The sequence below is a fragment of the Saimiri boliviensis genome, chromosome 11 (assembly GCF_048565385.1).
Source record: "Saimiri boliviensis isolate mSaiBol1 chromosome 11, mSaiBol1.pri, whole genome shotgun sequence".
NCBI lineage: Eukaryota > Metazoa > Chordata > Mammalia > Primates > Cebidae > Saimiri > Saimiri boliviensis.
Genome location: NC_133459.1, coordinates 101,425,913 through 101,448,314, shown reverse-complemented (window position 1 = coordinate 101,448,314; position 22,402 = coordinate 101,425,913). Strand labels below are relative to the sequence as shown.

The following is a 22,402-nucleotide window of genomic DNA, read 5'->3' as shown; positions in this document are numbered from 1 at the left end:
CATGCTTCCTTAACCCCCAGCTCTATTGTAGCATCCCTGCTCTGCTCCGCCCCCTCATACTCTATATTGTGTATGTTTATTTGAAATACTTATATATACTATCAGATATAGTATACGTCTATATATACACTATAAATTATATATTTGTCTGATTTTTGTCCCTCTGCACTAGAATATAAATCTCATGGCTCAGGGACATTATTTGCTCTGTTCTCTTTTGTACTAGAACAGGGCCTAGCACATAATGTTCAGCAAATATTTGTTGAAAGAAGTAGAGGAAAGGAAGGAAGGAAAGAGATTAAAAAAACAGCAAGAGGACTATTTTAAAATCCCATGTTTCAACAGTACCTCTAGTTTATAGGAGTCGCTGGGCTCTATTTTCCTTCCAGGCCAAAAGGGACGTACAATTGGGAGAACTGAGCCCCAGCGTCTCCCACTAGCCCACTGTGTCCTTGGTTCCACGTGCATGTCTGCATGTCCCACCCAGCTCCAGAGCATTGTGGGATGTGGGTGAGTATACCTGGATTCCTGGTTAAGCCCATTTTTTCCCACATGTTCTCACAGGAAGGTGATAGCTGGCACTGGTTCACGGCACGCTCCTGAGGGCCTGGCCTGAGTTGAACACAACTCTTGTGTTAGCTCATTTTATACTCATGACAGCCCCACGAGGTGTAGCATCCTTCATCCCTGTCTTTTTGGGTCCAGAAGGTAAAACCAAGAGGGGTTGTGTACTTTCCCAAAGACTAACATCGCATAAATGGCAGAGCAGGACTTCATGTTTCCCTGGCTCTAAAATTCATGATGACATTGAGGTTGAGAGTCAGGCTCCAAGGTCAGTCTGTCAGTGCAGATCCAGGGCTTTGGATGACTTGCCTTATTTTATCAGTTCCAAAATGCATACTTTTGCATATTGCCACATCTTAAAATCAGGACATGATATGCAATCAACAGCAGTTTCAGAATAACTGCGGGTCTATAGCAGCTCACCCTAGTTGGGTGGAAACCTTCAATGGACCCTTTCTGGTAAGTTCAAGAAAGTGCCAGCATCGAAGGATCCTAGATTCAATGAAATATAGGCAATTATCCCTCTGAGCTTCCATGTCTTCATTTGTAAAATCGGAATAATAGTGTATCTACCTGATATAATTACTGGCAGGATTAAGGAGCTATTATCCGTGTGGGGCTCAGCATGGTGGTTGCCACAGGGATGGTACTCAAGAATTATGGCCTATGTACTGTGTTGTCATCGTTATTATTACTACACCCCATTCTGCCTTCAGAAGTTCCCTCAGTGGATCCCTCAGCACCTGAATTCCAGTAGAGAGAGAATGCATGGGTGGGGTAGAGAGAGAATGCAGTCCTGGAGCCACCCTCGTTTACAGCACACAGCATGTGCTCTCCCGCGTGAGATGGTAAGATGGAACCACAAGATCTGTTTGCACTGGCCACACACACGTTTCTCAGTGCCAGTTCCTCCCGCTCTGGACCATCTGCCCCCTTTCCTGCTTCTCTTCCCTCTTGACTAAGAAAATAAGATATCGACTGAAGAGAACAGACTTGGCAAATGCAACAGGAAGGGGAGAGAGGGCTGCAGAAGATGCCACTGGCTCCTCAGCTAGATTTCTTGTTTGGAACAAGAAATCCCACCAGTCCCATGGCATGCTGTGTGTCAGGACTGTGCCCACCCTAAGATTATTTCCCGGAGGTGAGGAGGGATTCTATCTACAAAGTAGGGAAGGCACAGCCCAAATGCCGACTCCTTTGAAAGTGGTAAAAAGACACAAAGGGATGGCCAGGCTTCTTAGCATATCCGGGCTTTCACACTGTCACTTGGGGCATCCTTGGGACATGATATAGTCTTGGTGTCAGAATATTGCATCAGAAAATGGGAGAAACTGGAAGCTGGATAAACAGATTCTGGAAACTTTGAGGAATGCAAGAATGGATCAACTCATTTGTGCACTCATTCAATTCAATCATATCATAATGTATCAAGCTCACATTATAATAAGCTACCAGGATTTGGCCTTGCAGCAGCAAAGATGGTGTCAATTGAGGTATGAAATGGAAGACCAAAACAAACCCAACAAATCTGTGATAGAGAGAAAAAAAAAATCACCGCTCTGTTCATTTGACTTTCAATAAGCTTTTCTTTCTCTTTCTCCTTCCATCCATGTGGTAGCCAGATGCAGCTGGTAGGTAAGCAGGCAAGCAACGCTCCTTATTTTACAGATGAATGAGAAACAGAAACTGGCTTCCAAGTCTTGGGGTTCTCCCCATGTGTGCTGCAGGGCTGCACTGGATGAGAGTCCCCCTGGCTGGGACTTGCAGACTTCTGGTAGGTTCACATGTCTCTCTAGTCACTGCTGTTAGTATTTTACCCCCGCCTCTGCTTCGAAGGTGAGACAGTAGTACGATTTCAACATGAGAAGCAGGTTGTTCTCAGAGGGTTGGAAGGCAGGGACCCTGGAACACTGTAAGTACCATGTTCTGCCCACAGAAATGTGTAAGATCATCTGTGTGAGCAAGGCCCTGGGCTGGGAGGGAGCAGTGAAGGGTGGGCACAAAGCTGAATACACCTTCAATCCTGCCTCAGGGAGCTTGCTGTTTATTTAGAAAAGGGATCAGGCATAACAGCTAGTTGTACCAGGCAGCCAAATAGTAAAATAATGTAAAAGTGTTACGAGGAGTGTGCTGAGAAGGGCAGCGCATTAATGCTAAATCAGAGACTTGCAGGAGGTGTCGCAGAGGCAAGGCAGGGGACCTGGAAGGCCTTAGCCATCAGGGGACGGGAAGCGGTTAATCTAGAGTGAGCGGTGAGTGGGCTGGGAGGAGGTGGAAGCTGAGGCCCAGGAGATGGAGGGGGGTCCAAATGCCTCGGAAAGGGCCTTGGGCTCTGTTCAGTAGGCAGTGGGAGTGGGGCGGCATGGCATTTCCAGAAGATGCCACTGAAGGCAATGTGTAGGATGCCGGTGGGGAAAGTGAGCTGGGAGCCTGCTGCTGGCGTCTAGCCAGAGAGCAGGCGTGAACTAGAGCAGGGGTTGGGAAGGGGACAGAGCTGAGCACGTCCCCTTGTGAGGGGACTTGTGACACCTGGGTTGGGGTGGAGGAGAGAGACGTCAAGAAGGGTGCGAGGTCCCTGCCTGTGTCCTGGACCAGAACACCTAGGGGCAGCAACCTCCAAGTCAAGGCCAGGCCCTGTCAGGAGCAGTTTGCCCCAGATGACTGTCAGTGGTTTTAATAAAACTATTAAAAATAATTTGCCTCTCTGATAACAGTCCGACCTGTTTTGGGCTCAGTAAAAGCTCAGAGGCTCTAAGGTAATTAGAAGAACAGTTTGGGCCGTAACTGCCTGTCCTGCAGAAACCAGGAAGCTGCCAAGCATTCTCGGACACGGGTTCCTACTCACCACCAATTATACTTGAGTTGGATATTGGCTTTGAGGTCCTGAGTGGGGACCACCCCCACTGCTATCCTCTGCTTGGGGGCTTAAGGATGTGCTTGGCCACAGCACTCTTTCCAGAGCCAAAAGACCCAAGGGTAGCAGGCTCAGGAGCACTGGGAGGGGATAGGCAGGGTAGGCACTGTGGTGCCTTTGGTTGTTGTAGTTAGATGACTGCCTGCTTCACCAGAGATGGCGGCTCCTCCATTCACCTCCCCTGGGGAGTCTAACTCGTAAGATAAATTATTCTTTGTCCCTTGAGTTACCTGATACAGCTTTCCCCAGCAAGAAACACCCCAGGCCGAGGAGGCGGGTGCTCAGGGAGCTGCCGTCATCATTCCAGAAGGGCCCATCTTCCCGTCTCTCTGGCTGCTGTGGGGTGGAGGGCTCCAGGCTTTGACCTGCTGCCAGGGTGAGGGCAGTCATCCCCCACCGCCTTAAGCTAATTGCCAGATGCTGTGCTTGAAAATTTTTCTTGGAGCCACCACCCCTGTGGCAGGAGATATTTTTACCTGTCTGCCTCCCAGTCACACTATTTTTTCTCCTTTTAAGAAGATTCGCAGTTCACTTGCTCAGACCTGCTTCTCACAGGAGCTATTCTGAGCTGCAAGCCACCTCTGTTGCTAAGTGACAAGCTGGCACTGAGGGCTTGCTCGGCACTCGTGCCCCTCTGCGCTGTGCTTTCAGAGATGGAGGCACTCCTTTCAGAGAGTTCATGCAGCTTCATCATCCAACCTGTTGCTCGTGAAACCCACTTCACAACCCACCCCAGCTACTACGGGGGAATAATTACGTATGGCTGGGGTGGCTGTCACCACATCTCCAACGTGCTCCAGTGGGCTCTCAGCTGATGGAGGGAGGCAGGGCAGACAGAAATTACCTTTCGCATCCATTATTAACAGGTGCCTGGGGCAGGTGGCTCCTTGATCACACTCACATGCGGAGGGGCCCTCGATGGGTATATGCTGGAGCTGAAAGGGGTCTTGGAGGCCATCCATGCCAACCCATTTTACACAGAGGAAAACTGAGATCCAGGGAAGTTAGGGCAATGGTACCAGTTTGCATAGTAGCTTGGTCAGGACCAGTACCTGGCTGGTCTGCTGATGCCTGGATCGTAACTGGTTCTATGAGATGTTTGGGTATGGGATGAGAAGAATCAGCCCCCTCAGGGTCTTTCTCTGATCATGGTGCTTCACCCACACAAAGCTTTGGGGTCACTGGCTGGATACACTTTGGATTCCCAGGCTCTGTCCTGAAAGCTGACCTTTCACCAGCACATGGCTTCAGGGAACTGGATGTGGGGCAGAGAGGGTTGTTCCAAGTCACTGCTTCCACCTTCCCTTTAAAAACCTTTTGGCCGGGTGCAGTGGCTCATGCCTGTAATCCTAGCACTTTGGGAAGCCGAGGCCAGTGGATCACCTGAGATCAGGAGTTCAAGACCAACCTGGCCAACATGGTGAAACCCTGTCTCTACTAAAATACAAAAATTAGCCACACATGATGGCGGGTATTTGTAATCCCAGCTCTCTGGGGGGCTGAAACAGGAGAATCGCTTGAACCCAGGAGACAGTGGTTGCAGTGAGCCAAGATCGCACCACTGCACTCCAGCCTGGGTGGCTGAGCAAAAAAACATCTCAAAAAACAAAAGCAAAGAAACAAACAAACAAAAAACACCTTTCAACCTGGAGAATGGAGGGAGACCTGGTTGACAACAGCTGTGTGGCATGAGCCACTCCCTGTGTCACCCTGGGCCTCAGTGTCCCCACCTGTAACCCAGGGTGATGGCAACACTAACCCACTTCCCTGGGCTGAGGTATGAATTGAATGAGAGCTAAAGAAGAGGCACCATTTGCGGGCCCTTCTTGGGTGCTGGCATGATTCTAAGACCAGTACAACCTATCCTCCTCATAGTATGGTGAGGTGGGCACCGCTGGCACCCTCCCTTGACACGTGAGGAAACTGCAGCTCAGGGAGGCTAGAAAAGCTGCCCAGGCCAGGTGGCTGGCACACAGTGAGCTGAGGTTGGAACCCAGGTCGGCTTACTCCTGAGCGGGATCACCTCCCCATATTGCACCAGTAGGGTCTGTTAGAAAATGGTTTGAAATGGGCTCAAGCTATTCCAAAGATGAGGTACATTTTAATTAATAACAATAGTGCTAAACTTTTGATACAAAGGCCTTGTTTTTATTAATAATAATGTTGCTGGTCTTTTGGATCCAAGCTGGGAGCTGTGGGACCTTTGCCTGGCTTCCTTTGACACTGGAGTGTGGCATATGGTAGAACTTTCTAGGGGCTGCTCTAGATGGACGCCGGTTCTGGAGAAGAAGGTGGGCATTGCTGAGATGGTGCAGGCTGCTTCTCTCCACCCACCTCCACTCCCACCGTCAGCTCCCTTTGGCCTCTCTTGGGGAGAAATGGGATTTATGGGACCAAATATCAATATAGGGACTTACTTTTTTTTGAGACGGAGTTTTGCTCTTGTTACCCAGGCTGGAGTGCAATGGCGCAATCTCGGCTCACTGCAACCTCCACCTCCTGGATTCAGGCAATTCTCCTGCCTCAGCCTCCTGAGTAGCTGGGATTACAGGCATGCGCCACGATGCCCAGCTAATTTTTTGTATTTTTAGTAAAGACGGGGTTTCACCATGTTGACCAGGATGGTCTCGATCTCTTGACCTCGTAATCCACCCGCCTCAGCCTCCCAAAGTGCTGGGATTACAGGCTTGAGCCACCGCGCCAGGCGGGACTTACATTTTTAAAAAAATGTATAAAAGTAAACAAAGCAAGGCTTCCAGGCAGTGGCTGCTACCATTTAGGTCCTTTTTGTGTGCCAAGCTTTGTGCCAGGCACTCTATGTGCGGCCGCTTACTGGACCCTCACAGTAGCCCTCCCTGGGAGTTGGGAACTGTTATTAAATGCAACCTTTTCACCTGTGAGGAGATGGACGCTCACAAAATTAAGGATAGTGCCTCATCTAAGGGCACACAGCTAGTGTGTGGCCAAGGATTCGGGGCTGCCCACTTCACTCAGAGTGCCAGGACCAGTCCTCACGGCACAGCACAGCTGTGTTCCTCCCTCCCCAGCACCCCTCTCCCTGTCTCTGCCTCTCATTCTGTCATTCACACCGCTGTTCAAATGTCACCTCCTCAGAGATGCCCTTCCTGACTGCCCCCACAACCCCCGCATCCAGCATAGAAGAGCCACCTGCCAGCTTGCTCCACCCCTCCGGCGTGAGTCTCTTTACAGCATGTGTCACCTCAGGCCATGATATTATACGCTGATTTCTTTAGTATCCGGCCCTTCCACAGTGAAATGCAAAGTCCACAAAAGGAGACACTTTGCCAGTTTTGCTCCTTGCTGTATTCCTCGCACCTAGAACAGAGGTTGGCATGTAGGAGGCACTCAGGAAATGTATGTCAGGTGAGTGAGTGAGTGAGTGAGTGATGAATGAAGTGAGAACCCTCAACTCCAGGCCCGTCTGGCTTCACAGCCCATGCCTCACACTTCCACACCCAGTGGTCTCCCTGTGTCCCCCGCCTCTGCTGAGTCTGACTGCCCCAGGCAAGGCTCTGATCAGGGTGTCAGGAGAATCTTAGTAGCTTTGGGCAATTCAGTTCCTCAATCTGTGCCTCAGTTTCCAGAGAGATAATGGGAACGTTGAGTCGGACAATTGCTAGGGTCCTTCAAGCTTTAATTTCTGAGTCTGACCCTGCTGTCACCTGAGCATATTCACTGGGCACAAAGGGTTCCAGTCATGACTGCAGCCCAGCCAGTGCCTCAGCCTCCAGGTGTGTTCAAGCCCTTTGCATCCTGTACACCTAATAGCACAGGGGTCCTTGGGCCCCCATCCCTCGGGATGCGCATGGCATCAGTGACATCTTGGGAAGAAGGAGGAAGCTCATATTAGCTGATGCCCTGTGGTTGCCGGATGTTGCTGTAGGTATCCTTCTGCTTTACCAGAATGTCCTTGAGTCCTCCTCGTTTAAAGTGATGCTTTTTTCTTCCTAGCCCTTTCTCATCTTGGTGACCGAAGCTGCCACTCACTAGGCTATTTATGGAGAAACATGTGCTCCAATTGGTCAGCAGCAAGATAAATTCTGCAGACTTGCAGGAAACCCCCTTGGTTTTCTCTAGTTGTGGCGTGATGATCAGTAAATCACACCTAATGCACTGCAGATTGCTCCGATCAAACCTTGCTGCAGGCAGAGTGGCCGGAAATAGGCTCTGAGCCAAGGAACCCTAGTGCTAGCTGGCTCCGGAGGGACCCTCACCCTTCTTCCTAGCTCTCATCTTTAGTAACAGCTCTGGATGTAAGCGGCAGAGGATGGGAGGAGAGGCAGCTTTCACAAGCAGCCATTTCTCTGTTTGCGTGCCCTGCAGACGGGGACCTGCTGAGTGAGGAGAGGAGCTCATCCTGGCAGTCCAGGCAAGGACACGGGCCTCTCCATTGTGTAATTCCTAGGGCCGCACTTCACTTGTGTAGCACATGCAACACAGCAGCCATGGGGGAGGCTGAGGGCTGCAAGTGTCACCCCTGGGGCACCCTCCAGGACACAATGGGATGTCCAACTGACCCACCGGAAAGTGAGTCCCAACAGAGAGCTGCTTCTTTTTTTTTTTTTTGGAAGGCAGAATCTTACTCTGTCACCCAGGCTGGAGTGCAATGGCACAATCTCAGCTTACTGCAACCTCCGCCTCCTGTGTTCAAGCAATTCTCTCACCTCAGCTTCCTGAGTAGCTGGGATTACAGGCACCCACCACCACGCCCAGCTGTTTTTTGTATTTTCGGTAGAAATGGAGTTTCACCGTCTTGGCCAGGCTGGTCTCGAACTCCTGACCTCAGATGATCCACCCACCTCGGCCTCCTAAAGTGCTGGGATTACAGGCGTGAGCCACTGCACACAGCCATAGAGCTTCTTATAGGGAATTCCATGGTCTTCTAACCAGGCTGGCCCTGTCATAGTTACTCCAAAGCCTAACCCTGACTGTTCTTGAGGTGTGAGGGGGCAGTCACTAAAGACTCACTGTCTCCTTGGAAAGAGAGGGCAGCTGGTGTCACTTGCTAATGTGGTCCAAGACCTGGCCTGGGGAGGGCTAGCCAAGCCCATAAACCTCGCAGCTTCATTACATGTATAACAGGGTCTGGCTGGCCAGGTCTCCTTGAAGGTCAGGCCTTTGCTGGGGTCAGCCAGGAGGTCTGGGTCAAGGCTGGCAGGAAGGGTGGGCCTGGCCCTTGTGCTGCACAGACTTGAGCTACGTCACCTGTGCCATTCAGGTGGCATATACCTACGAGGAGAACAAACAAGGAGCCCAGCTTCCAGAGACACCTCTCTCCCTTAATAAAGTAATTACAGAGCTGGGTAAGTTACATCCCTAGAAAGATGCAGGGCAACCGCAGGCTAGGGTGTGTGTGTTTAATTTTAAATCCTCCAACCTTCCCTTAATGAGGGGGTGCCTTGAAATATAACGGAATGGTGGAATTCTTCAAAGGATTCATTTTCTTGGTGCTTTATTTCTTTAAGGGAAAGCATGAAAGACAAATGAGGACTGGCAGGAGCAGGGGAGGGTTTTGCCTCCCCCGCCGGTGTTGTGCAGACATTATCTGCTGTAAAACTGTCGCTGAAGGATGGAGAACCAGCTCTTGGCTGCAGAAGTCCTCAGATAATGTCAGTGCTGAGCAATGGCCCGAGATTTGTTGGCACTGAGCAAACAGCTCTTGGCTTCTGATGCCAGAATCTTTAGCTGAGCCTGGTCAGCAACTCCAGCCAGGGGACTGGAGATGCCATAGGTGCTGGTGTCCAGGGGCTCCATGGTGATGGCTCAAGAGTCGTCGTCTGTCGTCGTCTTCTTTTTTTTTTTTTTTGCAAATGTTAATGTCCCTTTGAATCACCTGGGATCCTGTAAAAAGGCGGAGATTGATTTAGGAGGTCTGGTGTGAGCCTGAGATGCTGCGTTTCTAACCAGTTCTTGGTCTAATCCCTGCGTTTTGAATAAAAAGGCCCCAAGGAAGGCAGGCACTGGCTTCCATGGCTCCCTCCAGGCGGTTTTGGCTAAGCAGAACACCTGGAAGGGGAAGGCTGTACGGAGCTCCAAAGGGTCTTGAGTACTCCAGACTCTGCAGCATGGGAGAGAGAAATATCTTCGTGGAGAGCTCTGTAACTGGGTTTGGTGTATGGCTTTGCCTATTTTGCCCCTTTAGGTTTACTTTCCAAATGATGCTTGTCAGGTAAAACCTATGGAGAAGCTGAGTCTGTAGGCCTGGGCAGCCCCTGATGAGGATGGAGGGCAAGCTCAATATTTGAAGCCCTTGACCTGCCTCGGGGTGTGATGGGGAGTTGATTTGGGTTGCGTCTACGCTGGGCTTCTCACCTCCCTGGTGTGGTCAGATAATCCTTTCCTGCTCACCTGGTTTCCTAGGTCCCTGGATGAGAAGGAGCTGACAGCAGCTGAATTTCATCTTCTCTGTGTGCTGGGGAGCAGGGCTACGCAGCCCAGGTGGCATCGATGCCGAAGAACAGCAAAGTGACCCAGCGTGAGCACAGCAGTGAGCATGTCACTGAGTCTGTGGCCGACCTGCTGGCCCTTGAGGAGCCTGTGGACTATAAGCAGAGCGTACTGAATGTGGCTGGCGAGGCAGGTGGCAAGCAAAAGGCAGCGGAGGAGGAGCTGGACGCAGAGGACCGGCCGGCCTGGAACAGCAAGCTGCAGTACATCCTGGCCCAGATTGGCTTCTCCGTGGGCCTCGGCAACATCTGGAGGTTCCCCTACCTGTGCCAGAAAAATGGAGGAGGTAAGAGACAGCTCTGTGTGCATCAGGGGTCCCCTGCAAATGGGCCGAGCTGAGGGGTGAAAAAGAACACCCCTTTGCTGAGGCTGAACTGGAGCCTTGGTAGGTTGGAGCTCAGGATTCCAGAGTAAGATGCCCCAGGGATAGCCATAATGAGGGTTAGCAGCTGCCAGGAGACTACAGGTCACCATAAGAAAGTGGGCTCTGGTCTTGGACTGCCTGGGTTCAGATTCCAGCCAATCAACTTTGGGACCTACTACAAGTTGCTTAACCTCTCCGTGCCTCATCCACAAAATGAGAATAATAGTAGCTCCTGCCTCACAGGATGGTTGGAGGATGACACGAGCTTTACATGCAGAATGGGCAACACGCTACCTGACACAGTAAGGAGCACCTGTTGGCCATTATTACTAAATGCTTATCAAGTGCTGGGCTCTGTTCCGAGGGCTTAGTGGATATTAGGGCGAAGTGCCTGAAACTGCTGATGTTTGAGCATCTTGGAAAAAGCAAAGCGTCAGTGTCATGTGATTCAACCATCGAATCCTCCCAACAGCCTTGTCTGAAGAAGGAATTGTTATCATCCTTGTTTTAGAGACTGCAATACTGAGGCCCAGATTCGTTAGACAACTTGTTAGAGGTTGTGTGTAATCAAGGTTACAGCTAGAGATAAAGTCAGGATTCAAACCTGAACAGGCTAGCCCAGAGCCTGAGCATACTGCCTCTGGGCAGGAGGGGCCTTCACGCTGCTCCCTAGGCTTGAATCCCTCTTGAAGATCTTGCCCTGGTGTCAAACCACTACCACCACTTCCAGCCCCCAGAATTGTCCAAAGGCAGCTTTCTCTGAAAACAGGGATCAACTATCTAAAAATAAACAAAGAAACCCCAATAGGCTGGAAACAAAGATATTTGCAAGCCTAGACCTGGTCCTGAGAAAGTCAACTATTGAGAGCTCTTGTGCTCCGGAGTCCCTGTGCCTGGGATGGCATGCTCCAGCCTGTTGGGTGGCCCGGCTTGGCAGGCATTTTATCCCAGCGCCTTCTTTCCTTGCTTGTAGAACTCTTGCCATGTAGCCTCTTCTAAAGACGCAGTCCCCTCCTCTCCGAGATACATCTTCCCTGGTTCAGAAGGCCACGTTTGCCTGGGAGGCTTCTCCTCCTTTCGAGTTTCTGTTGAAGGGCAGGGAGCAAGAATGCCGACTTGAACTCTTATGATTGAATTAGGCCAAAAGCTTCCCTCTTTCTCCCATAGCATGTTATATTAGCTGCATGGTCTCCTTGCTTGAAAGACTTTTGACTTTTTAATAAGTAACTGTCAATCAGAGCTTATGGTCTCTGTGGCATGATAACTGAGTTTATATAAGACCAGCCCAAAGTAAAGATATAAAAGTGTGTGGTTTCCTTGTGCCCTGTGAGATGTTGAGAAGAGCTCCGAGGCACCTAAAATGACTTCAGAGGACATGTGGCATTGGAGGACTTAGCTGGGAACCTCTAACCTTGTTCTTTCTGGCTTAGATGATCAGTTCTGCCTGGCACTAGGTGATGAATTACAGAGTCCCTGTCTCTACCACACACAGACACTCACACCCAGGGCGGTGTTCTTTCTGACTGTTCACAATGACACCAATCACCATGGCACCAGACATAAGGAACCACCCTAGAAGAAAACCATTGTCAACTCTCAGAATTCTGAGCTTTCCATTCCACATTCCTGCCTTCCTTTCTCCGACTTCTCTGATTCCTGCAATCCCTTTTTATCTCTACTTTTAACTGTCCCGTATTTTTACAGATTTTTTTTTTGAGACAGAGTCTATAGCAAGTCATCTTAAGTATTTTTTAGGAGGAGGCAGATGATCACATGAGGGAGACAGCTGTTTGGTCTCAGAGCCGAGTCTCTGTGCTTTTGAGCCGTGGCTGATCTAATCAGACTTTGCATAGTTCTGGACGGAAACTCTGGCACACCCTCCTTAGCTCCACAAAATGTCGACATCTTTCTAGCTTGCTTTTGCTTCTGTTTATTTTTGTGAGAAAAAGACAAACGTTCAACCAGTGCTTACTATGGCTAAGCCACTCATTCAATCTTCGCAATAGCCCTGGTGATAGGTGTTGGGTTGAAGCTTATAAAATGGCCATTTTTGTGAGTCAAAATGGTCAAATATCAGCAATTTCATACGTAATATTTTCATCCTCTTTACACAGATGAGAAAACAGCAGTACAGAGAGATCAAATAATTTCCCCAAAGTCACACAGCTGGTATGTCACTAAAGCCCAGGAGGTCTGACTTCAGGATCTGACCCTTACCGCCTGTGCTATCTATGCCTCTACAGGCCGAGGCCAAGAGTGTCTTAAATCCCAGGAATAACCCTGGGGTTTGCCAGAAGTGAGGCTCAGAATACTGACTGAGGCATAGATGATTAGAGACCCAGAGGGCCTCAGAGGTCCTGGATCCTGGCCCTGTCCTGATAAGTCTCCTAACATTCTAAATAGTGAGTGTTCCCTGCTATTCAGATGAACAACCGGAGGCTCTCGAATGCTGTTGAAACATGAAAGGAAATCCAGTTGTGTCCCCAGGTTGTATTTTCTAAGGCGGAAGAGGGTGCTGTTGTATTTCCAAGTGATGCAGCAAAGGTCAATATGAAGAAGTACCTCTGATTAGCCACAAATCCTGCCTACCGTGACCGCGGCCCCCTGAGCACCCTGGTTAGTTTAGGCCAGGCGTCCCCAAACTACGGCCCACGGGCCGCATGCGGCCCCCTGAGGCCATTTATCTGGCCCCCCGCCTTCAGGAAAGGCCACCTCTTTCATTGGTGGTCAGTGAGAGGAGCAGAGTATGTGGCGGCCCTCCAACGGTCTGAGGGACAGTGAACTGGCCCCCTGTGTCAAAAGTTTGGGGATGCCTGGGTTAGGCCTTGGCACGGTAGAGACGCCTGCAGTCAACTCAGGGCCTGGCGGCCTGCCTGGGGCAGACAGAGCTACCACCAGGTGGTGGTGAGGGGCCAGTAGCTTGTCTTTGCACCCACACCCATGTCACCCTTTGGCAGCAGTTACCTGGAAGCTTTCCCTGATTCTTTGGGGGGAAAAAAGAGGCATCCATAGAAGGTGCCAACCCACTTTGCAGACACCCGGAAGCCCACCTCCCTGCACATCTTGCCCCACCTAGAACACTGCGGCAAAATACAGCACCGGTGAAGCTGTGTCCCTTTGCCTTCCTGCAGCAGATCACTTCGCTCCTCTTCCACTTCCTAACACCCAAGACCAAGAGACCGAGTTAAAGACAGATGCAGGGGTCTAAGCATGTGGCCTTTTGGGCCCTCTCTCCATCGAGCACCATGATGGGGCTACTTGTTAGTGATGAGTTGAATGCAGGTGTGCACGTGTGCGTCTAGTGAGTTAGATGCTGTCATACAGGGCTCGGTGTATTGCCTTTCTGATTAGCTCCATTGGACCCTGGCCCCTTCCTCAGCATGTATGTGCTTGGTTGGCCTGTGTGACTAGTCTGTGGTGTGTGTGTGTGTACACATGTGTGCTCACATTTCTTGCGTGACTCTGCCTGCCTCCCTGACAGATAGTGAACTGTCCCAGGATGGCGTCTGCCCTTCTGTTACTCTGCTATCCCCTTGCTGCCTGTGCCTGGCACAGAGTGGACCTGCAGTAAATAGCTGATGGTTGCCAAGTGCCAGAATTTGTGCCTAGGAGATGCCTGATTGCCAGTGTTCATTGGCAGATTGGGCGTATGTTGGTGAACGTGTGGGATGCTATGTTATGGGGGCAGAGCAGTGTAGCTGGGTGTCTTCTGGAGACTCTCTACTTGCAAGGCTTAGTCAGAGTGCTGAGTGACCGTCGGGGCCCTGGTGACTGGGTCTGGCCTGACAGTGTTTGACAGACAGGCAGAGCCTTGCTAACAGGACTAGGTTGTTGGCACAGCTCTCAGCGGGGTGCACTCGCCTGTGTCCAGACATGGTTTTAATTCTCCTGCTAAATGCCCTGTCACTGGGAATTGAGATTGTTTCTGCAGTGTGACCCAGGACAGCGAGATTAATTTATCATCTGGAATCTTCAGCGAGACCCATTCTATCCGTTATGATCCTCCTGGCCACGCTTTCCTGAACTGCTAATTTCTCTGCCATTCCTCTCAATTAGCTGTAGATTAATGGCAAAGCTGGTCAGATCCCCCCTCCCTGGAGATCTTCCAAGCTCTGCTTCCCTGGAGCTGCCCAATCTGCTGCATCAGCATCTGGTTCAGACTCCAGGAAGGCTGCACCCGGTGTCTGTGGCTCTGGGGGCGAGCGAGCCCCCATGCCATCTGGGGCTGCTTCTCTGTGGGCGGAGGGGGTGTGAACAGTTGTCCATGGAGCACCTCATGAGGTGAGTGTGTCTGCTGCATGTGACTTGACATGTGGATTCCGGAGAGGCAGTGCGATGTCTGTCTGTCTCTGAACCCAGCCTTGTGAGTTGACATACATACAGTTTTTCGCTTAGTGTTTTGGGTCAGGGGAGTCAAGGGGGAGAAGGAGGGTCTGGGTGTGCTGCTGTGTGATAGGCCACACATATGGCCAGATCATTCATGGAGGAGCACCGGGACTGGTGCCAATTTGCAGAAGACCAGAAAGGCAGCTGAGACTGGAAGACATGGCTAGTGTCCCTTCCCTCGCTCTGCTGCTGTGCTCCAGAGCCCCCTGCCATCCCTCCACTCTTCCCACAGGTGCCTACCTGGTGCCCTACCTGGTGCTGCTGATCATCATCGGGATCCCGCTCTTCTTCCTGGAGCTGGCTGTGGGCCAGAGGATACGCCGCGGCAGCATTGGCGTGTGGCACTATGTGTGTCCCCGCCTGGGAGGCATCGGCTTCTCCAGCTGCATAGTGAGTCAGGGCAGGCGCTGAGCGGGAGCGCCTGGAGCAGGGGGCTGCTCCTGGGCCTTGGCAAGGAGGTCACCGAGTTTCCAGGCCAGAGTCCTACGTCAGGACAAGGGCAGGGAGGGGGATCCTCAACAGGGGAATTACTCCCAGCTGGGGTTTCAGGACTCAGTCACTGTGTTTCCTAAACTGATAGTTGACCAGACTGCCTGAAACAGCATGAAGATTTGCCGTTGGTGCTAAGGAAGAAAAGCTGGGACATATTCACAAGGGGCTGCCTGGGACAGCTCAGCCAGAGTTCTCTGGGGACATGTGGACTAGTCCAGATGCCCTTCTCTGCTTACCGGTCCCTCAGCTCCCCATGAGGGAGGTCCCTCCTCTTTCCTCGGTCAAAGACTATTTTATTTATTTATTCATTTATTTTTAGAGATGGGGTTTCACCACATTGGTCAGGATGGTCTTGAACTCCTGACCTTGGATGATCCACCTGCCTCGGCCTCCTGGAGTGTTGAGATTACAGGTGTGAGCCACTGCACCCAGCCAGTCAAAGACTATTTTAATGGGGCAAGCAGGGACCTCAAGAACAGGCAGGCCTGGGGCTCAGGGTCTCCTTGCCATTTTGCTGTGCCAAAGAGCAGAGTTGGAGGACTCACACAGGAAACTTAGGGTCAACCCAAGGAGGGTGAGGCTTTGGAACAGGGAGAAACAGGGAGACCCCACTGGCCCCGGATGGAGAACTCTGTGAGGGCTCCAGCCTCATCCACAAGTTACAGATGAGACCCTGCTCAGAGCTCTAGGTAAGAAAATTGAGCATCCCTTAAGGGAAAAACCTACAGGGGCCCATGCTCACTGCTCACACGTGGGATAAGGACTGGCATGAACTTCTGGAAGGGACTAAGGATTCCACCAGCTGGCAGTAGGGCCAGCCCAAACCTGCCTCAGTGAGAGACTGGGAGAGGGCCTATCGCATCCTCCCTGCTCTCATGCCAGCCATCAGCTTTGCACTGGCCAATGCCGTGTATTCTGCTGGGACTGGCTGTGTGCTGAGACGCAGGAGTGTGTGTGTGGTCTCTCGCTTGGACTGAAAGGACCCAAGTAAAGGAAGTGGGCGTCTCACTCTGTGCTCCCAGTATGTTCTGCTCCTGCACACACGTGCTCAGGTGAGACAGAGGAAGCAAGTGGCCCTGAGTTCTCACGCTGACGCCGCCCATCTCACTGACGCAGGAGACAGCCGGGCCTCTGGAAGGGGCCTCCCTGTGTCCAGAGTGGATGCAGCAAATCCCTGCCCATAGAAACATTGCTTGAACCTTCAGGCCGAGTCCATGTTCTCCTATTTTAAATAAAATTCTACCAGTGTCACTGTGTTTGCTGGAAATGAGCAGTGCCATCTTTCTAGAGGCAGGATGCCAGCATGCCCAAGAGAGAGCAGAATCCACAAGAAATACCCACAAAGTCTCTCAAAGCACAGCAGTCTGGCTGTGTTTACCACAGGGGCCAAAGCCGTGCGTGCCTTCACTGCTCTGGAGGGCATCTCTGTCATTACAATCTTGAGTCATCAGGAAGGGAGGAGGAGAAAGTACTTCAAGTATCAGAAGAATTTCCAACTGGAAAGGATTAAAATTTTAAGAGTTTGTTGCTTAAAAGAGAGAACTGTAACATCTGAAAAATTCCTTTGTGGATTCCCTGAATATCAGATGAATGGAGGGCGAGGGGCGCTTCTCCACGGCCCACACCCCACCTCTCCTGTGCCTCCCTGGAGGCTGTGCTGCTGTGTTCTTTGGCGCTGCCCACGTGCTGGGCCTCGGGTAGAGCATAGGGGCAGGGCAGATTTGTCTGCAGCCTCGGTGACCCCGCGGTGGGCTTGTTCCCAGGTCTGTCTCTTTGTGGGGCTGTATTATAACGTGATCATTGGGTGGAGCATCTTCTACTTCTTCAAGTCCTTCCAGTACCCCCTGCCCTGGAGCGAATGTCCTGTCGTCAGGAATGGGAGCATGGCAGGCAAGTATGGGGCCCAGACGGGGATGCCAGCCAGCTCTGTCCTGGGAAGGGGTCTCACAGGCTTAGTGCACACACTTGAAATTTCAGACTTGTTGTGTCACCTTGGGTAAGTCACTTCACATCTCTGATCCTCATTTCCCCTTCCCCAGGGAAATGGTCTCTTTTCCAGCCTATTTCTTAACGGAGATAGAATAAAATAATGAGTGTAGGTAAAACTCTGGAAATTGTGACTTTAGTTGTTATTACCCACCCTGTTATTCCACTTCACAGATGAGGAAACTGAGGCCCAGAAGCAACTTTCCCATGTTCACATCACTCTTCTAACCAATGATCTGGGATGAGAATCCAGGTCTCTAGCCCCCAGCTCAGGACCCTTCCCAAGGAACTTTAGGCCAATTCAGCCTCACCTTTCCTACCTCCCATGGAGAGACATGGACAGGGGGAGGCATGGGTGGGAATCAGCCAGGCCAGTGTGTCCTGAAGCCTCCCAGACCCCACTGGGCACCTAGGATTCCTTGGGATCTGCCAGATCCTAGCTAACCCAGAATGAGCGCGGCCCCTCCCAGCTGCCCACCCTCAGCTGCTCCCTTGCCCGCTGCTGCCCTGAGTGGGGGTCCAGCAGAGGAAGTGACCCAATAGGCCCCACCACTGAGGCCCTGTGACCTTTGCTGCTATTTCAGTGGTGGAGGCAGAGTGTGAAAAGAGCTCAGCTACTACCTACTTCTGGTACCGAGAGGCCTTGGACATCTCTGACTCCATCTCGGAGAGTGGGGGACTCAACTGGAAGATGACCCTGTGCCTCCTCGTGGCCTGGAGCATCGTGGGAATGGCTGTTGTTAAGGGCATCCAGTCCTCGGGGAAGGTGAGTGCTGGGGGTCACCTAGGACCCAAATGGGGAGTAGCAGAAAGGCATAGAGGGCACAGGGCTGAGAATTCCAGGCTGCCTCCTGCAGGGTCTTCCAGGTGGGCTTGGGCTCTGATGGCTCTGGATGATGACACAGGCCCCCAGAGGAGGGCATGGGAGTATCACTGCTGTAGTATTGTTCATCATAGACAGCCCACCTGGAGTGGAATAGCTGGCAAGGCATTGCCCTGAATCCCAGCTGCTTCTTTGCTCAGATAACTCAGGCCTGTTCTGCAAACGTTAGTGAGGAGGAAAACTAGAAGTACTGACCGAGGGACATCTGTCTAGATTCTAGACCATCAGGTTCCCAAGAGCAAAAGCCCCAAAAGAGCCGGCTTTGGGCAGGTTTTGGTGAAAACCAGCAACTTGCTATGGCTATAGCTAAAGGGCCCTTTGAGCAGGTAGATGCTATGAGTGAAGGAGGCAGTTCCATAGGTGTTTCTGAGAGGCAGAACAGCCAACTCCCACACCTCTTCTTAGCAGTTCAGATGCCCTTTAAATAAGGGCCCTTTCAGCAGGCGCGGTGGCTCATACCTGTAATCCCAGCACTTTGGGAGGCCGAGGGGGGTGGATGACAAGGTCAAGAGATCGAGACCATCCTGGCCAACATGGTGAAACCCTGTTTCTACTAAAAATACAAAAATTAGCTGGGTGTGTTGGCGCGTGCACCTGTATTCCCAGCTACTTGGGAGGCTGGGGCAGGGGGATTGCTTGAACCTGGGAGGCGGAGGTTGCAGTGAACTTAGATCATGCCACTGCACTCCAGCCTGGTGACAGAGTGAGACGCCATCTCAAGAAAAAAAAATTAATAAGGACCCTTTCTTACTTGTCACCTATCAGTATTCCTGTGCTGCCAGGGATGGAAAGGCTTATATTAGAGATCCTGTATCCCAGTCCACTCATTTTACAGATGAGGAAAATGAGGCCCAGAGAGGGAAAAGCACCTTAGCTAACATCATGCAGCCAGTCAGTCTCAGAGCTGCAACTAGAACCCTGGCTGTTTGAGGCTTCAGATTCTTTACCAGATTTGATGAGCAAGGAAGCTAAGCTCTAAAAAGGTAGAACGCAGGGTCTTCTGGGTGGGAAGAGAGAATTTAAAGCCACTGACCTCTTGCTCTCCAGAGGCCGAAATAGTAGCTGATGCTTCTTGGTACTTCGCAGGTACTGCCACCTGTATGAAGGCATTTGGTCCACAGCATTATGAGTTAGGGATGATTACGCCCATTTTAGAGATGAGGAGGTGGAGGTACACGGAGGTTAAATGAAATGCCTGAGGTCACATGTTAATACATGGTAGAGCCAGGCTCAGAACTCAGGCAGTCTAACGGCAGACATGTATTCTGATGGCCTTTACACCACCCTGTCCACACAGCCCTCTTCATTTGTTTCAGTGCGGCAAACATTTTGTGAGCACCTTTTTTTTTGTGTGAGGCTGTATGCCAGGCATGCAGGGATATAGAAATGTGCAAGAAACGCTGTGCTAGAGAAGAGCCCACGGTTCGTCCTCACAAGGCGCTGGGGACTTCTTCAGATGTCTTATGCTTGGGAGCCATGTCTGTAACCTCCTGGAAGTCTTCCGTCAAAGGAGCTCTAAGGACGGGAGATTCTTAGGGGGTCCACTGGGGAATGAGACATGGGAGAATGAGGAGTGGGGAGCACAGGATTCCCTCACCCCTTTGGCAGCCCTGTGGGATGAGGAGGCTGTTAGCTCAGCCCTACCAGCTCTGGAAAGGAGAAGACCAACCCCAGGCCCGGCCATGCAGACTCCAGCTTGTCCTGTTCCTGCCACTGCCTTGGCTCCATGCCTGAGGTGTGGCGGGTTTGGCCCTGTGCCCAGGGGTTCTAGGGCTCTGCTTTCTGCTGCCATCAGAGGCAGCTCATGCGCTCCAAATGTGAGCAGGGATGGGGTGCCAGCTGCAGGAAGGACTCTGCCTGATGGTGGGCCCCTGTCTTCTCTGCAGGTGATGTATTTCAGCTCCCTCTTCCCCTATGTGGTGCTGGCCTGCTTCCTGGTCCGGGGGCTGTTGCTGCGAGGGGCAGTTGATGGCATCCTACACATGTTCACTCCCAAGGTAAGGGTTTGAGGCTCCCACAGGCCAGGGAACAGCAACAGGTCTACCTGACCTGGTCAGCTTCATGCAATTTAATGCACTCGAAACACCTGCTGTGTGTTGTTGGGTATTATGCCAGGCCCTCAAGGTTCCCAGGAGAGGCATGTCACATCAATTTGGGTGAAATTAGAAAAAGCTTCAGCAAGGAGGTAGCATTTGAAAGAGCCTTAGGGAGAAGGTAGGATTGCAGTGAGTAGCCATAGGACATTATAATCAAAGGGAACCGCATGAGCGAAGGTGTGGGAAATCACTGGACATGCTTGAAGCAACAGTGGGAAGTCAGGTTTGGCTGGGGCATGAGAGCAGGGATCTTCATTCATTCATATTCATTCATTCATTCATGGGGGCTTTCAATGCATGGCAGTAGGAACCAAGAAGATGCCTAAGAGAAAAAAGCTCCCCGCTGGGAATCTCCCCTTGTACCCAAATCAGAGGAAAGAAGTTACTGTTTTATCAAAGATAATAGACGACATGAGTGGTGATTTTAACCTTACCAAAGTCATTCATACTTCCTCCTAATTCTCTGAATAGCCCAGGGAGCAAGATGAGCACGATCACTGTTCACATTTCACAGAGGGTGCAGCAGAAGCACGGGCATCCTGAAGATGTATACCCAGGCTCCCTAAAGATGGTCTGTTTCCACTCATGGCCTTGCCTCTCAATGACCCTTCAGACCACTGGGCACAACTGGCATGCCTCAGTCCATGGAGGAATAAAAGACTTTCAGATGCAGATTGGCACTCCCTTCAAGTTGCCCCAAATCATGTACATTAGAAACCCCAGCTGGTCAGGCTGAGAGTCTGCCTCTAAATGCAAAATGATCAGTAGCAACCAGCAGGGGCCTGGTGAGACTATAGCCCATGGGCACAGGGTCAGAGCTCTGCCAGACCAGCTTGAAGCCCTCAGTGTTCATTAGTGTCACCTTGCACATGTATGTACACACACACACACACACACACACACACACACACCCTTTACACAAACAGTTCATGCAGGATGATGCAGGAAGAAGAACCCAGATCTGATAGGGTTGGAAATGCCCTAGGCTCCTGATGTTTGGTGGGTAGCACTAGCTGCAGCATATACTATTCGGTCAAAGGAGCTCTAAGGACGGGAGATTCTTAGGGGGTCCACTGGGGAAATGAGACACGAGACAGTGCCTAAATGGTCCCTCACTGTTCTTGGTTATAACCTCTGAGGTTTACGCATGACCAACTTCAAAGGTCCACTTTATGAAGCACTTAACAATCTCCTGAGGCATGAATATGAATCTTGTGCCATGTAGCTCGCCATAGGGTTGTTGTAAACACGTGATATCTGACAAAGAAAAAATAAAACCCTGGTTTCTTTGGGGGAAAATAGCCATGGAAAGAAAGCCAACTGCTTTTAAGGAATTCCAACTGTATCTCTAGAACGATGATCAGTCTAAAATGTTCACTTCAGTTTTTCAGTTATATTTTACTAAACTTTAGGAAAAAATTAGATGCCTTGGCATTGTTCCTAAATGAGGAACTTCACAAAGGTCTCCAGATGGGCCCCTCAATGGTGTTAAGAGCCCCCTATATGTAACTCTAGGAGCAAGAGGAACAGATTCACAGGAGCAGCTACTTGTCTCAACACGCAAAATACTTCTCCCCACTGGATTTGGACACACTTTAAATGATCTCTTTAATGATGAAATATCTCATGCGCTTAAACACATATCTAATAATATAATAAAAATTCTTAAGAAATAAAGTATTGTAGATGCCACTGAAGTGCCAGTGTAGCCCTCCCTGGTCCCATTCCCTTCCCTTCCCAAAGAGAGTGACTGTCTTACTCCATTCCTGCTGCTACAACAAAAATACCTTAGACTGGATAATTTATAAACAATTGAAATTGATTGCTCACAGTTCTGGAGGCTGGGAAGTTCAAGATCAAGGCACCAAGCTTCAGCGTCTGGTGAGGACTCTCTGCTTCAAAGATGGCGCTTTCTCGCTGCGTCCTCACATGGCAGAAGTTCAAGGGAGCTCAGTTGAGCCTCTTTTATAGGGGCAGTAATCCCATCAGGGCTCCACTGTCATGACCTAATTACTTCCCAAAGACCCCCACCTCTTAATACTATCACACTGAATATTAGGTTCTATCATGGGAATTTTGGAGGGATACCAACATTCAGATCGTAGCAACCACTATCCTGAATTTGGGATTTGTCTTGCCCATACAGTCTTTGAAATTTGTTATGCATATATGTGTATCCGTAAACAATGTTTAGCATTTCTGCATACTTTTAACCTTTACACAAGTGGCATTATATTATATATATTCTG

General features: G+C 50.7%; 1 protein-coding gene across 2 annotated transcripts in view; it reads left to right on the top strand.

The window, feature by feature from the left end:
* Positions 1 to 22,402, top strand: part of SLC6A17 (solute carrier family 6 member 17) — a 55,871-nt gene that overhangs the window by 8,770 nt on the left and 24,699 nt on the right. Inside the window, exons 1-6 of one of the 2 annotated variants that reach the window (XM_074381284.1) lie at positions 8,116 to 9,369; positions 9,860 to 10,232; positions 14,929 to 15,086; positions 16,952 to 17,078; positions 17,759 to 17,940; positions 19,944 to 20,054. In XM_074381284.1, the coding sequence (XP_074237385.1) occupies positions 9,947 to 10,232; positions 14,929 to 15,086; positions 16,952 to 17,078; positions 17,759 to 17,940; positions 19,944 to 20,054 (864 nt within the window). In that variant the 5' untranslated portion in view covers positions 8,116 to 9,369; positions 9,860 to 9,946. Of the gene's footprint in view, positions 1 to 8,115; positions 9,370 to 9,859; positions 10,233 to 14,928; positions 15,087 to 16,951; positions 17,079 to 17,758; positions 17,941 to 19,943; positions 20,055 to 22,402 lie in introns of those variants that run through there. The other variant, XM_003933428.4, reaches the window with a different exon arrangement.